This window comes from Microcaecilia unicolor, chromosome 13, assembly GCF_901765095.1.
Source record: "Microcaecilia unicolor chromosome 13, aMicUni1.1, whole genome shotgun sequence".
NCBI lineage: Eukaryota > Metazoa > Chordata > Amphibia > Gymnophiona > Siphonopidae > Microcaecilia > Microcaecilia unicolor.
Genome location: NC_044043.1, coordinates 58,882,218 through 58,899,326, shown reverse-complemented (window position 1 = coordinate 58,899,326; position 17,109 = coordinate 58,882,218). Strand labels below are relative to the sequence as shown.

The 17,109-nt window shown below is 46.9% G+C and overlaps 1 protein-coding gene across 2 annotated transcripts in view; it reads right to left on the bottom strand.

Moving 5' to 3' along the window:
- Positions 1-17,109, bottom strand: part of FLOT2 (flotillin 2) — a 98,821-nt gene that overhangs the window by 20,189 nt on the left and 61,523 nt on the right. For both annotated transcript variants that reach the window (XM_030222288.1, XM_030222286.1), the window contains exon 4: positions 1,084-1,207. In XM_030222288.1, coding sequence (XP_030078148.1) covers positions 1,084-1,207 — 124 coding nt within the window. The remainder of the gene's footprint in view (positions 1-1,083; positions 1,208-17,109) is intronic.

Below are 17,109 nucleotides of genomic sequence, written 5' to 3'. Positions count from 1 at the left end.
AGATGCGGTGAAGGAAATGTTAGCTTCCAAGAACTATTCACTTAGTCCAATGAAAGAAAGGACCTTACATTTTTTTTGTTAGGCATTTTACTTCCACACAATCACAAAGAGTTAAGTTTTGTTTCAAATGTTTGAATGTTTTCCTCCTTCTCCCTGCCAGCACCCACTTCTTTTGGCACTCTTGCATACATAGTAACATAGTAGATGACGGCAGAAAAAGACCTGCACGGTCCATCCAGTCTGCCCAAGAAGATAAATTCATATGTGCTACTTTTTTATTTGTACTATCCTCTTCAGGGCACAGACCGTATAAGTCTGGCCAGCCCTATCCCCGCCTCCCAACCCAGCCTCCCACCACCAGCTCTGACACAGACTGTATAAGTCTGCCCAGCACTATCCTTGCCTCTCAACTACAAGTCCCGCCTCCCACCACCAGCTCTGGCACAGACCGTCTAAGTCTGCCCAGCACTAGTCCCACCTCCCAACCACCAGCCCCGGCACAGACCGTATAAGTCTGCCCAGCACTAGCCCCGCCTCCCAACCACCAGCTCTGCCATACATACATCTAAGCTTAGAACAATATGGGTTACAAGTGAATCTGATATGATGTGAGGAATATAATTTGAAATAAAATACAGTCATGGAGGAATAAGAATCAATAGATAAAGCTCCAATGCTGAAAAAGCAAGGTGTTGTAGCACAGGTGCCAACTTTCTACAATGACCGAGGATGAACATAAGGTAAATTACTCTTTCCTGGACACAATGAAGGAGTTTGTTCAATACTGGGGATATTCAGCACCCACAGAGCTGGCACTTGTATACTGCAGGTCATAACAGAGGTGCACAGTCAAAAGTTTTGTGTGTAGGGATGGGGGAAGGTAGAGTACAAAGTCTGAACAGTAGGCAAGTATTAATGTACAGTGGCAGTGTTGGAGGGGACAAGCCTGTGATTAACATTGCATGATGTGATGCTACTGAAAGGTAAAAATCCCTCAATGAAATGGTAAAATTTGAAGAACTTTGAATTAAAAGGTTAAAAGAAGTGGCTTAAAGACTGTAGCAGCCTAAGTGTTCTTTTTACCCAAGATGGATCGCAGATGCCCTTCCAGGGTCTGAAGCACGACATTTTTTACATCCTGAACGTTTTTCCCCAAGAACTGCTCACAGGCAATAGCTAAAAGCTCCTTGTCTGTCATTATTTTCACCTGCAGGTAGAACAAACAAGATTTCAGCTATGGAAAACCTGTCATCCAACAGTGGGTGGCAGCGGCAGCAGCAGCAGCAAATTCCTCTAGAGTAAAGCAAGCAAAGGGCAAAACTCCTCTTCTCTTACCTGCCAACGTCCCAAACTGCAAAGAAACTCATAACATATGATCTGAGCCGGCACTCAAACAAAGTGCATTAAAATCCATGCTGCAACTATTACCGAATTAAACTTTACACATCTCATTGTCACATGGACCCTACTAGCAATACTGGCAGTCAAATCAATTTTTATGTTCTTATTAGTCAACCATGCAGATAATTTCTGCCACCTTCATGTTTACATTGTATGACCATCATTTGATATTAGAAATATCTGGTCATTAAGGAAACCATGGATACTATTAACATCAATCACTTCAGATTTTACATCAAAATAAAAACTGAACTGAGTCAGGGCTTTTCCATGGTTGACTGGTCATACCTGACATTTAAGGCAGACACCAGTCATACCAGGTCACACTTAAAGATGTCATGAGAGACTAAGCAAGAACTGTTTCTCAATCCTACTCGTTCTCGGATTTGGTTGTTTTAATCCAATAGTGAATTTGCATACCTCACAAAAACCTGGGATTCTTTTAACATGGAATGTCAACTGATGACCCTCACATCATCTTTGTATGGCTATAGGAGGCATCAGGAGCACAAAGGAGGAGCTCCAAGGTAAGAACACTACCAAGAAAGGAGGAAGTAAAATATAGCTTTTGCGTGGGTTACTGTGTGGTAGGGGGAAACTGGACAGATTCTCAAAAGACTGACAACATTCTGGCTCATAACTCTGCTATGAACAGCAGAGTTCTGCTCCCACTATAAGTGGAATGTGAGCCTCTTGTGCAAACAGGAACCCCTGCCCTGCAAGTGGCTGCCGATTACAGCAGAACTAAAAAGGTATAGGGGAAGAGGGGGCAGAGGAAGGTGTCACTTGCCCTGCTCCTGCCCTGAAAGTAGAAGGGCATAATCCTAGAAACTACTGTGGAGAAGGAAGACAGACACACACAAAGGAAGAAGAGAATTAAGATGGTGACCTGTTTCAATTAAACTGTTTTCATGTTAGTTTTATTGTAAATTTTAAAATTTGCATTATTTATATAGCTGATATTTGTTTTGATTATTATACATCACAACACTTTTTTTTTTTTACACAGGAGACAAACATAAATAAGGATTTTGAGAGATGTGCAAAAGATGTGATGAGGAAGTGGACACTGTTCCACTTAATTTTTCTGAAACAACTGTTATATGCTAGAAAAGCACTTATATCTCAGTGCCAAGACCTTGTAATCCAAGTGTTCATCATGATTCCCAGAAAAGAACAGCAGTCTGGCCCCCAGACAGGTAGCACAGTTGGCCTTCTTTTAAACAGCAACTGATCACACACAAATTCAAATACACATGTTTTCTATGCACTAAGCACTAATATTAAAGAAAATCTGAATTTATCTAGTTGCCTTTTTGAAGAAGACAGTAACAGCTTGGCCTCACCAAGTCAGTTCTGGTGATCTGTCTTGCCACCTTCAACATGTTTATTACTATTCAAGTACATTTCAGCCCTGGCCAGTTCTATTCGTGGTTGCTGACATTAAAGTTGAGTCTCTGTCTCGAATGATTTCCAATCTTTGCTAAAGATGAATATAGTACTGAAGTAGCATCATCTTTTCCAGTTGTAATAAACTGCCTGTAAATGTTCCTATATTTAAAGGGAATTTTACCATTATCTGTATGGATTGAGAAATGGTCAAAATGTTCTTGTAAAAGGAACAAGAACAATGCCAAAGTGGTAGCATAATGTGCAAGACATAAATTTGATACAAGACTAGTTTTTGATCTTAGGACCTGGGTTACCGCAAGTAAAGGTTCACTGAATTGCAGCCTAAATTGAGTGGAAAGCTTAGAGGACTAGCAGGTGGCAGCTGGATTGAAAAACACAAAAATTAAAGTGGAACCTTTTCATTGTACACCATATTCACCTAATAAGTAACTCATCTGGTGTTATAGTATGCTTACACATAAGCACAACTGAAGCCATCACGTTACCAATGGAAATAGACTTCTGAAAAAAAAACCCAAAACCTGCTTACCTCTATGCAGTGAGATTATACAAAGTCGCAGAAGAGAACACACACTTTTACCCACGGGCAGAGGAAATTCCTGGGGCTGGAGTTGGGTTGAGGAGGGAATGACATACATAGTTTGCATTTTCAAAAACTGTGCACATTATGCCTGAGGGAAAAAAAATGGTACCTGCAGAAAAAGCAGGTCCAAATCTCTGCTAGTACTTTTTTCCAGATGCAATAAAGCAAAACTGTCTGTGCATATTTACTTTGGATCAGGGATATCAGACTTTATGTGCAGGGCTACCTAAGGTATTTTAAATCACTGCGAGGGACTTCCCTGGGAGAAGTCTGATCAATAGTGGGGAGGGGGTTGGGGAAAGGGCATATTGGGATAAAAGTGGTAGGAAACATAATTCCCAGGAGTAAGATAGATACTCTCATACCTGCTTTCCTCCAGCCATCTGCCACTTGTGGGAATGAAGCCCAGAGAAACGGACTGTAGGGTCCGCATGTGGCACACATTCCTTTCCATTCATTCCTCCTTAATATACTCTCCTACTCACTCCCCTCTTTTGTCCCTTCCCTTACCTCTCATTTTACCCTCTGTCTCTTCTTTCATCCCTTCTCTTCCCTTTCATCCATCTTATTCTCCCAGTGCTGTAGTCTCAGAGCAGGGAGCACCAGCGTACATACAGTCATACTGCATTAGTGAAAAGCAGAAAGTACCAACAAATGCACACCCCCTAGTCTTACAGTCCTAATGTGGGATGCACTTACACTCATACACTCTGGGCCTGCAGTCAGGAGGAAAAAGCACATAGTCCTGAAGAAAGACTAAGGAGGCTAGGGCTTTTCAGCTTGGAGAAGAGACGGCTGAGGGGAGACGTGATAGAGGTATATAAAATAATGAGTGGAGTGGAACAGGTGGATGTGAAGCGTCTGTTCACGCTTTCCAAAAATACTAGGACTAGGGGGCATGCGATGAAACTACAGTGTAGTAAATTTAAAACAAATCGGAGAAAACGTTTCTTCACCCAACGCGTAATTAAACTCTGGAATTCGTTGCCGGAGAACGTGGTGAAGGCGGTTAGCTTGGCAGAGTTTAAAAGGGGGTTAGACGGTTTCCTAAAGGACAAGTCCATAAACCGCTACTAAATGGACTTGGGAAAAATCCACAATTCCGGGAATAACATGTATAGAATGTTTGTACGTTTGGGAAGCTTGCCAGGTGCCCTTGGCCTGGATTGGCCGCTCTCGTGGACAGGATGCTGGGCTCAAGGTGAAATTAGGCCTTACCTGCTAATTTTCTTTCCTCTAGACCCTCCAGACCGGTCAAGACGCTTGGGTTATGCATGCCTACCAGCAGAGGGAGACTGAGAACACTAACTTCAAACTGAGTACATATAACCTGTGCTAGCCCTCTATCTCCAGTATCCACTTAGCAAAGCAGAGAAACAAATCCCTGGAACAGTAACTCTGAAACTAATAAAACCCCTGTACCTGGAAAACTAATAGTTAAACACCAACAGTGTGCTTAAACAGATGAAACGCCCAGGCGTCCCACTCTGCATAATATTAGAGTCAAAGAAAGTTCTCCGACCATACTGAATATAAAATGAACAGACATAGCAGAACACGGCTCAAAATACTTCTGATAATTGACACGGCTGAAAAATACTTCTGATAAGAGACAGGGCGGGCTCTTGACCGGTCTGGAGGGTCTAGAGGAAAGAAAATTAGCAGGTAAGGCCTAATTTCACCTTCCTCAGCAACCCTCCAGACCGGTCAAGACGCTTGGGAAGTACCAAAGTAGTAGACACATTAAGGGTGGGACCCACGAAAAGCAGAAGACAACACAGCCGCTCCAAACCGAGCATCCTCTTTTGCCTGCACATCAATCCTATAATGCTTTACAAAAGAATGGATGGACGACCACGCCGCCGCCTTACAAATGTCCTGCGGAGGAATAAAACTACTTTCCGCCCAAGAGGCGGCTACCCCCCGAGTAGAGTGTGCCTTCAGTACCGAGGGAACTGCCCGACGCTTCAACAAATACGCCGAGGCAATAGTCTCCTTCAACCATCTAGCCAGAGTAGCCTTGGAAGCCGCTTCCCCCTTTCTGGGACCTCCAAACAAAATGAACAAACGATCCGACGCTCGGAAGTCCTGCGTTCTGCTCAAATACGACCGCAAAATGCGTCGAACATCCAACTTAGCCAAACGACGTTGAGAGAGATCACCAGACCTATCCCCCAACACTGGTAACGAAATCACCTGATTTACATGAAAGGAGGATACCACCTTAGGAACAAACGAAGGAACTGTCCGCAAAGTCACTTTCTCCTTAGCCAAGGAGAGAAAAGGCTCTCTACAAGACAAAGCCTGTAGCTCCGAAATTCTACGCGCCGAAGTAATGGCCACCAGAAACACTGTCTTTAAAGTAAGATCTTTACACGAGATGGAAGCCAACGGTTCAAACGGAGGGCCTACCAGAGCCTCCAAGACCAAATTCAAATCCCAAGGCGGAACCGTCGGCCGACGAGCGGACGAAGCAACTTGACAGCTTTCAAGAACCGCCCCACGTCCGGCGAAGCCGCCAAGGAAAACCCCTGAATCTTTCCACGGAAACAAGACAACGCTGAAACCTGCACTTTCAGGGAAGAGAGCGAGAGCCCCCTGTCAAGACCGTCCTGCAGGAACTCCAAAACTTCCGCGACCGAAACACGTAGAGGAACATAATCCCGCTCTTGACACCAGTTCTCAAAAATGCGCCACACCCGCACATAAGCCAAAGAAGTAGACTTCTTACGAGAATGCAACATGGTATCAATTACCCTGGCCGAAAAACCTTTCTTCCTTAATCTGAGCCTCTCAAGAGCCAGGCCGTAAGCGAGAATGGAGCAGGGTCGGCCATCTCGATCGGCCCCTGAACCAATCTCACCCTGGGCCCCAACGGGATCGGAGCCTGCACTAATAACCGAACCAGGTCTCCGTACCACGGACGTCGAGGCCAACTGGGCGCAATCAGAACCACTAGACCTGCATGGCGCCCGATCCGCTGCACCACGCGGCCCACCAGCGGCCACGGCGGAAATACATAGAGCAACTGTTGAGTCGGCCACGGGAGCACTAACGCGTCGATGCCCTCGGCCCGAGGATCTCTTCGACGACTGAAGAAGCGAGCGACCTGAGCGTTGTCGGCCGATGCCATGAGATCCAGCACCGGCCGACCCCATTCCAACACCAGTCGATTGAACACTGAGGGATGGAGGGACCACTCCCCGGGGTCTAACGTGTGCCTGCTTAGAAAATCCGCGCTCACGTTGTCCACCCCTGCCACGTGGCCCGCCGAGAGACCCTGAAGATGAGCTTCTGCCCACAACATTAACTCCGCCGCCTCCACAGCTAACGCTTGGCTCTTCGTTCCCCCCTGCCGATTTACATATGCGACGGCCGTGGCATTGTCGGAAAGAACCCTGACTGCCTTGCCTTCTAACAGACTGTGAAAGGACCGAAGAGCCAACCGAATTGCTCGAGTCTCCAGGCGATTGATGGACCAAGATGCTTCCTCCAACGTCCAACGTCCCTGGGCTACCTGACCCAGGCAATGCGCTCCCCAGCCCGAGAGACTCGCATCCGTGGTCAGCACCGTCCAATTGGGAGTGTCCAGCGGCATGCCCTTCGCCAGATTCGGAGAGTGGAGCCACCAGCGAAGGCTGCGACGGGCAACCCCCGACAGAGGGAAACTCTCCTCCAGGTCCTGAGACTGAGGGGACCAACGAGACAACAAAGCTCTCTGTTATTCTCTCATATGGGCCCTGGCCCAAGGAACCACTTCTATTGTTGCTGCCATCAGACCCAACACCTGAAGATACGCCCGAGCCGAAGGCGCTCTCTGCGCTCGGAGCCGACGGATCTGTTCCTGCAGCTTGGAGATGCGAGGAGCTGTCAAAAACACCCGGCCCTTCTTCGTGTCGAAGCGAACTCCCAGATACTCCAGGGACTGGGAAGGTACCAGGTGACACTTTGCCAGACTGACCACCCAACCGAGCGACTGCAAGAAGGTCACCACACGGCCGGTGGCCTCCTCGCTCTCTGACCTTGATTTGGCCCGAATCAACCAGTCGTCCAGATACGGATGAACCAAAATGCCCTGTAAGTGCAGCGCCGCCGCCACCACCACCATCACCTTGGAGAAGGTGCGAGGCGCAGTCGCCAGGCCGAATGGAAGCGCACAAAACTGAAAATGTCTCCCTAAGACCACAAAGCGAAGAAAACGCTGGTGCGCCTCTAGAATGGGAATGTGTAAGTAAGCCTCTGTCAGGTCTAGAGACGTCAGAAACTCTCCTTCTTGCACCGCTACAATAACTGAGCGCAATGTCTCCATCCGAAAGGAGGGAACCTTTAGAGCTGCATTGACCTTCTTGAGGTCTAAAATGGGCCGGAAGGCACCCTCTTCCTTCTTGGGCACCACGAAGTAAATGGAGTAACAGCCCGTACCTCTTTCTAACCTGGGAACAGGTACCACCGCCCCTAAACCCATTAGACGCGACAGAGTGGTCCGTACTGCTCTTGCCTTGCATCTTGAATGACAGGGAGACACGAGAAAGAAATCGGAGAGGGGACTGTCGAATTCTAGGGCGTACCCGTCTCGCACTATCTGCAGAACCCACTGGTCTGACGTGATCTGGACCCACCTCTGGTAAAACAAGCGCAAGCGAGCCCCCACGCGAACCAGAGGCTGGGTCCCCAAACCATCATTGAGACACACGGGACGTACCGGACGCTCCCGAAGAAGAGCCTTGCCCCCCGCGACGGCCACCTCGAAAGGACTGGGTTCTCTGGAAAAACCGACCCCTAGACCCCCCAGAAGACCTACCGGGCCGATAACGCCGAGCCTCCTGAAAACGCCCCCGCCCTGCTGCCCCCTTAGACACCTTGGGACGAAGCTCAGGAAGCCGAGGGGCCTTAGCATCACCAAGACCCTTCACCAACTTATCCAATTCCTCCCCGAAAAGCAAAGAGCCTCTAAAAGGGAGGGAACAAAGTTTAGTCTTGGAGGCGGCATCGGCCACCCAGCCCCGCAACCACAGGGCCCGCCGAGCCGCCACCGCAAAGGTCATGTTCTTAGCAGAGGCCCTCAACAAATCGTACAGCGCATCCGCCAAGAACGACGACCCCATCTCCAACTTGGCCAGATCTTGAACAAGAGAAGCCCTATCAGCCTGCGGGCTATCCAGGAGCCTCTCAGCCCAGCGAAAACACGCCCGAGCCACCAGACCTCCACAAACAGACGCTTGCAGCGCCAAGGCAGACAGATCAAAACTCCGCTTTATGAAGGTCTCCAATTTCCTATCCTGAGGGTCCCGCAACGCGGCCCCCCCATCCACTGGAATAGCAGTAGCCTTAGTCACTGCCGTCACCACGGCATCCACCGTCGGGGGCCTGAGAGACTCTCTGTCCTCCTGAGGAATAGGATAGAGCTTGGTCATAGCCCGAGCCACCTTACACTGAGCCTCCGGCGAATGCCACTCCTGCGTGATCATATCTCTCAAGTCCGCATTCATAGGGAAAGAACGAGAGACCCGCCTGATCCCCTTAAACAAAGGATCCACCTGCTTCCCATCCCCAATGGGAGCCGCCGCCGGATCAAACCTTAAAGTGGCGGACACTTGCTCAATGAGTTCAGATAATTCATCCCTGTGAAAAATCCTAACCACAGAGGGGTCTTCCCCAGGCAAAGACAGATCCCCATCCTGCCCTGCAACCGACCCCTCCTCCTCTTCCAGGGGGCTAAAATCGCCCTCAGAATCCGGAGGAGAAAAGACCTCTACATCTTCAGAGCACTCCACTCGTGGTCTTTTAGCGGTAGCCCCCCCCAATCTTGGACTAAGGGACTCCGCACCCGAAGGGCCCGCCTTCCAAGCCTGAAACAAACTCCAAACAAACTCTGGAGGGAACCCCATGCTGCCCGAGGCCTCCCCCCCAGCGGGACTCGAAATCGGGAGAGACTGCGGCCCCACGACCGTCTCAGCGTCCAAAAGACCTGAATCCAAGATGGTGGCGGTTCCCGCCAAAATCGGAACCGCCGCTGAAGCGCCAAACTGAGCCGCACAAACCTCCTGCGATCCCGCAGAAGGAACCTCCGCTGCTAACACCGGTGGCGCGAGGGATAGGGCCTTGGGCTCTCCACAAAACCGGCAGGGACCGCCAGCCGCGTCAACACCCCGACGCGCGCACAGCCGGCAACGAAGCAACTTCCCCGACATACTCGCGCCTCAGAAACAGCTGATCACAACAACCGGCGAAAACAAAAGAAAAGAAACAACACTCACCGGCGCTTAATTACTGGCTCAGCTCTCCCAGATCGGCTGAACAACTCCAGAAACACCGGAGTGCAGCTCCTGCAGCTCTCCACACGAGGTGTGCTTTTTTTTTTTTTTTAAACTTTATTTGAGCCCTGCTGCTATAATCTGAATGGCACTCAAGGCTGCAGGATTAACACTGCAGCCGAGGCACAACGCTGCCCAAAACTGGAGAGCCAGTCGGGGGGAGGGACCCGGCCACCCGGGTGTGACACCCCAGAGGGGACAATGGCAGGCCCCACCGGACCTACCAACCCCTTGCACACCACAGAGTTCCAGGCACAGGGATTAACTGTTCTTTCACCAACTTATCCCCAGAAAATAACTGAAAATTAACTAGTCTCACAACACGGAACCTAAATCCTACCAGACCGGACAAGCTGCACAGGCTGCATGTCTACCCTCTGCTGAGACTGAGAAAATACTGGAGATAGAGGGCTAGCACAGGTTATATGTACTCAGTTTGAAGTTAGTGTTCTCAGTCTCCCTCTGCTGGTAGGCATGCATAACCCAAGCGTCTTGACCGGTCTGGAGGGTTGCTGAGGAATGGACCCTTGGTCTTTTCCCAGTGTGGTATTACTTATGTACTTATGTAATCTGCATGACACACCATCCCTCATCCCTGCAATGGCAAGGTCAAACAGGTGTCTCTCCTCTATCCCCATCCCCATAGCAATGGTGCCCATCCCATGACAAGTACAAACTGGGGCTGAGGTGTGATCACAGATATTGAGGACAGTCAGTAGGTTCACTTTTAGCATATTTAGCAGTCCCGTGTTCCAGAGGCATCTACTATTCTCCACTGTCATGCTCTCTTGCTCCTTATTCCTGGGACACAGGAAGAGGACAATTATCTAAAAAGTGAAAAAGCTTTCTGGCACAAAAATGCATCTTGCAGTCTTGGGACACTAGAGTGGCCCCCTGCATATTGGAACTGGAAAAATCAATTACATTTCTTGATTGTTTGGGAAGCTTGTGGCTCCTCCAAACACAAGGACATTTTTTGAAGATCTGGAACACATACATAGTTTTTTTTAATAACAAACTTGGAAGAAGCCTCATTTTCAATACCTTGTGATTTGGAATTCTCTTGAGTTGTTGCTTCATAGGAGTGTGCCATCACGACCATCTCCAGGAGCATTGTAGGGAAGGTTCGGGTGGGGGGGGGGGGGGGGGCGGAGGAGGGATCTTGAAGACTCAAAGAGGTTGTAAGAACAAATGCCTTCTAGAGAATAAATACAACTTTCTATTAATCTGAGACGGGTGGGTGGAATGCATAGGGGAGAGGGGATGGGGGGGTGCTTGGAAGAGATGACAGTTGTTTCAATTTATTGGTGTATAACCATTTTATTTGTAAGCTATGACAAAAATTCTTTAATAAAATTGGTTGAACTTGGGGAAAAAAAAAAGTTAAAAAGCTGGTTGGGGGGGCAGTGGAAGGAGGACCTTGTGACTGTTCAGTGTAGCAGCTGAAATTCTTCAGCTGCAACAGGAAGCGATGGAGAATTAAAGAGGCAGGATGCAGCACATGAGCAAAAAAATTATTTACTCTGGGGATTGGCTCTGATTTGGGGACAACAAAAACCAAGAAGGGCCAGAAAGACGTCTTCCAAAGGCCTAGATTGGGGACCCTCGATTCAGGGTGTATTTGCCGCACCAGGAATTGTTAGAGCAGTTTAGTAAAAGAGGCCCTTACATTATTGGTGCAAGTTCCAGGAGTAAAAATTACCTGAATTTACGTCAAATGCAGAGTTTGATTATTGTTCCTTAAATATGACCTGCTAACAAAAATAATTGTAGTTCCTGGATCAAATTCCAGGTTTGGAGCTGATGAGTACTACTCAAACATGTTTTAGAGCATATTAAAGAAAGAGGTTAGCATATGTTAGGTGTATTTGAAAATCATATTAAATAGGGAGAAAAATAAGCTACACTGAAATATTTAAAAACAGGTTTCATGAGGCATTTTTAGTAAATGAAGGAATTTCAGGACTTGAAAGGAAATGCAAAACTACTGTCAAGTCACTGTATTAGGATAAGCACAAATTAAGACTGATTAATTTTTAAAGCTTTTCCATGTCAATATCTGTACCTCAGGAAAATTTAATTCAGTATGTTCCACCCATTCTTTTAAATAGCAGGATGCCAAGCCCTTCTATTAAACAGCTGCTTATTCCTGTTTTTTTCCCCCTCATGCTATTTCAACTATTTGAACCAAACTACCAAAGAACCAAGTATGTTGATGGAATACCTTTGGTTCTCAGTTACAGAAGGAGCTTTTATGATTCTTGGTTTGGTCAGTTGGAACCTCTCAGCTATAAAGCAAAGTTACTTACCTGTAGCAGGTGTTCTTCGAGGACAGCAGAACATGAATTCTCACATATGAGTGGTGACAACCGACGGAGCCCAGTGCAGACACTGCCCAGCATATTATTGCCTATTAATTTGATATACTGCCTCTTTCAAGCACGAGTTGAGGTGGTTTACATACAATTTATAAAAACTGATTCCTGAAAGGAATGCCACAGTTAGATAGGATAGAGCAATACATTCATCCAGTAACAGAAAGGAGGCAGCATTCATTCTTAAACCAACACCCACTAACCCCAAGCCCACGTATCCCAATACAAACTTACCAGTGATCAAACGCTGCAGAGAATAGGTATGTTTTTAAATTCTGATCTAAAGGGGGAATATTATGTCTCAAGTCTCAGATAGTGCAGTAATTCCATAGCGCTGGAGCCAGAAAATATAAAGTGCTAGGCCTAGTGGACTCCCATTTTGCCTCAGATGGATGGGGCAGTACCAATCTATCATCTGTAAGACAGCAAAGAGTGTGGAGAGGCATGCAAGAAACAAGTGAAACAAAGTTGTCAGTTTTTTTTTTTTAATTATTGTATAGTGTTTTATGGACCAGAGTCAAGATCTTAAATTTAATCCTGTAGTCTAAAGGAAGCCAATGTAGTTGCTTTAAAAGCGGGGTGATGTGATCATTTTTTTTTGCCCTACATAAAATCCTCGCCACAGTCTTCTGAAAAGCTAGTAAATGTTTTAAATTAAACCTAGAAATGCCTATGTATACAATGTTACAATAGTCAAACCGGGAATTTATAAAGGCATAAACATAGTGAGTACAAAGTCAGCATCCAAAAAATTGTGCACTGTTCTGCCTTTGGCAGCATCCCACCATGTATGCATGGGTGCCTTTCCGCAAGTGCGGGAGCAGCAGTACAATACTATTGCTGAAGGAATACAACTCTGAGGTGAGAACACCTGCTGCAGGTAAGTAACTTTTGCTTTCTCCGAGGACAAGTAGGACATTGTTTCTCATATGGGAATCCCTAGCTATCAGGCTCACCGAAAGCAATATCATTAAGCCCAGAGAAACTCACAACAAGACCCTGGAAAAGTATATAACCCAATACTATATACATACTGGTATAGGAAGGTGTAGCTTGAGACAGAAAAAAAAAAACAGGCTTAGGAGGATGGAGCTGGATTCTAGACACCAAACAAACTCTGCAGAGCTGTCTGTCCAAATTGGCTGTCTCACTGGGAACTCTGCTCAAGGCAGATTTGAATGAGTAGACGGAAGCACACATTGTAGCCTTGTAAATCTAATTTATTTGACCTCAATAGGGGAAGTGATGCAGCCAAGGCTCTGACAATGCGAGGAGGGAATGACCCTCCAGAGCCAGCCCAGCCTGTGCAGAAGCGAAATAAACGCAGTCTGAAAGCCAACAAGACAACATGCATTTACTAATGTCTGCCCTCAATCTGTACAGATTAAGAGAGACAAAAAGATGGGTGGATTGTCAAAAGGCCTTTGTCCTCTCTAGATAAAAAGGAAAGGCTCGTGAGCAGCTCAAGGCGTGGAACATATTCTCACCAGGATGGGCATGAGGTTTGGGACAGAATGTTGTTAGGACACATAACTGATTAAGATGGAAGTCTGAAAACAGCCTAGGAAGGAATTTAGGAATTTAACTACCTCACTGCGATGAAATAGGATCTAAATCAAATCCGTCACCAGGGCCCAAAGCTCACTGACTGTAAATATAAGCGCCACCACTAAAACAGACCCTCCAGGTCAGGTAGCGGTTGTCAGGATTGCTGGACATACTTAAATTAATATGAAACCAGCTTGACATACTTAGATTAATATTAAACCAGCTTTTGACTTCTGTAACTCCCCCCTCCCTCAAGAATCACTGAGGATAGCAAATGGACTAAATGTTGCCCAGCTGGCTGAAAGCCTTGTTGTTTCTCAGTTACTCTTGATTAGCATACCTATATACTCTCTGGGCATCTGGGAGCAGTGCTCTAAGGGAGAACAAAAGAAAGCCAGACAGATAGGCTCCAGAACTAGGGACTTCAAAGAGGATAACCTGTGAAAATGGTCACCTTCCTGACTTCAGAAAGCAAACTGCAGTTGGTAAAGGAAAGAGCTGAAATCAAAGGCTGGGAAGAAAATAAGTTTTTTTGATCTCTTTCTGTTCCTGCGGTATAAAGCAGAAGCACACGGCTCTGTTCAGGTCACTTCTCTGTCTTTCTCTCTGCACACACCCATCTCCAGCCACCAAAGCCCCGGCCCCCCTTTCTTCCCCAGCTCTACCCCAAAGCTTTCTCTCCCAGAGCACATGGCTCTGCTTTCTTAGGCACTTCTCTCTCTTTCTCTGCACCCCCCCCCCCCCCGTCTTACTTTTCTCTCATTGATTCCCATCTAAACACACACACAGATACAGCATTGTACTATTTCCCTGTACTAAGTGCTGTGAGCCTATATATGTACATACAATATACTTTCGATATATATCCAAACCCGTGTGGATTGTGTATTCTTTGGGAACCCACTGCCTCTGTGAACTGGACCCGACTGCCTCTATGAACCTACTGCCTCTGTGAACTAGACCTGGGACCATCCCTAGACAACAATTGCTGTCAGTGGCTTCAAAGGCGCTTTCATCAGCTGGGCGAGAACTATGTTGAGGTCCCATGACACAGTTGGAAGTTTGAGAAAGGTCAACACGTCACATGAAGAGAACAATTAAAGGTTGTACAGACATGGGTCTACCCCCAAGACACTGATAAGCACTGTTCGCACTAAGGTGAAACCTTACAGAGTTAGTCTTCAAAACAGACTCAGAGAGGTGCTGGAGGTATTTAAGCAGTCTTTGTGCAGGGGAAGTAGAAGGGCCTTGCGCCACACTAGAATAAAAACTTCCTCCATTTGAAAATTTTACACCTCTTGGTGAAATAGAAATATAGAAACATGACGGCAGATAAGGGCCAAATGTCTCATCCAGTCTGCCCATCCTCAGCAACCACTATCTCTTCCATTCCATAAGAGATCCCACATTCCTGTCCCATGCTTTCTTAAATTCAGACAGTCCTCGTCTCCAGCACCTCCACTGGAAGGTTATTCCACGCATCCACCCCCTTTCCAAGAAAAAGTATTTCCTTAGATTACTCCTGAGCCTATAACCTCTTAACACCATCCTATGCCCTCTCATTCCACAGCTTTCCTTCATTTGAAAGGGGCTCATCTCCTGTACATTAATGCCACAGAGGTATTTAAACTAGAGAATGACGTTACCATTACCGCAAATATACTATGGTAAAACGGCAACACTAAAAATAAAAAATTCTGCGAATGTGGGAACAAAACTTTTTACTGCCCCACAGCAATGGTAAAAAGCTTTGTTCCTGCGGTAAAATTTCCTCTCCTCCCCGTGGGTGCCCCTCAAGTAGAGTCACTTACACTTTTCCTGCAGTCAGCCGGCAGCACCAGCAATTCACACAGGCCATCTACATAGCCTTCCTCCTGTCAAGTCCCGCCCGCTCTACTGCAACTTCCTGCTTAGCGTCAAACAGGAAATTGCAGGAGAGAGGGCGGAACTTAGCAAGAGGAAGGCCATGGAGCTTGGTAAATAGCTGCCGGCTGGCTGCAGGAAAGTGTGAGTGACACGGGGGGGGGGGGGGTAGGCACAAGAGTATGCTGGCTGGAGCATCAGAGAGCGTGACACTTGGCAGGAGGATGGCCACGGAGTCGGCCTTGGTGAATCGCTGCCGACTTCGTGGTACCACGGGGGGGGGGGGGGGGGGGGGGGGAGACAGGAGCAAAGTGCTAGCTGGAGCCACATGCAGATGAAAGCTGTTGAGTTGAGAGTGTTGTCTTTTTTTCAATTAAGAAAAAGGGAAATATTGGGAGAGCTAATGTGTTTGGTTGATGCTGCCAAGAGGGAAATCTATCAAAACATGGCACTAAATCTTTAATTTCCTCAAAATCCACTCCATTCCTAAGAGAGTCACCAGAACCTCTCAGAGTTCCTTAAGTACTCTCAGATGTATCCCATCAGGCCCCATCGCTTTGTCTATTTTTAGTTTAGCTAGCTCCTCACGAATAGTCTTCTGAGAAACGGTCTGGGTCTACCAGCAAGACCTTGGAGACACCCTCAAGCAGCTGCAAGGAGACAAAAAGTATGCTCCCATTATCCAGGCCGTAAGGGTCTGCCAGGAGTGGAAGGTGGGATACAGAAAAGACCCCTTATTCTGAGAGATCAAGTTGGAAAACAGGCTAATCTTCACAGCACTTTGGAGGAAAACTCCAAAGTGTACTAGATTTGCCTCGGCTTGAACAGAGCGATGAGAATCATTGACCCCCCTAGCCTTGTCCAAGTTTGAACAAGGTCCTCCCTACAAAAGGGATTGGAAAAAATGTATACGGAAGTTTCATTCCCAATGCAGGAGAAAAGCTAACACCAACCTTTTATGTGACCAAAATGTGGGCAAAAATGTGGCACTTTAATATCAGAAGAGCTGAAGAGTGACGCTCATATTGAGAGACAACTCAATGGGTTGTATCACCCTGCTCAGTTTGTTCACCAGGCTGTTTTTCTCGCTGTCATAACTCATTTTCCTTTATCTAACAGGGGTGGTGATGTTAGTGCCAGGTTGCTGGTGATTGAACAACGGTATACTTTTTCATGGGGGACGGTAGCCCCGAATGGGCTCAATTTGGAGGTTGAATGCGTGTAAGGCATTTCCCCTTTAAGGATGTAGGGAGGTGTTCCAGTGTTTCCCTTTTAAAAGCACAATAGATGTGCTACGTGCCGTGATTTCCTGGGCAGCGTCTGTGGCTCAGCCCTAAGGGAGTTTCAATCCGGCATGCAGCCACTGGAGGTGTAGAACAAGTAAGTGTTAGTTGGAATGTTATAGCGTTATAAGATTGTAAGAGAAGCATTGATGATAGTAATGGTAATATTTAAACTGTTATAGATTTGATGGTGGTTCCTCCTGAGGAAGATTTGTGAAATGCGGTCCTGCATTGAGGAGCCGGCATAACATGAAACAGATATTGTGGACTGTTGAGTTAGTCACCGAGCACACAGCACCTGTATTGTGATGCATACTAATGACTGGAGG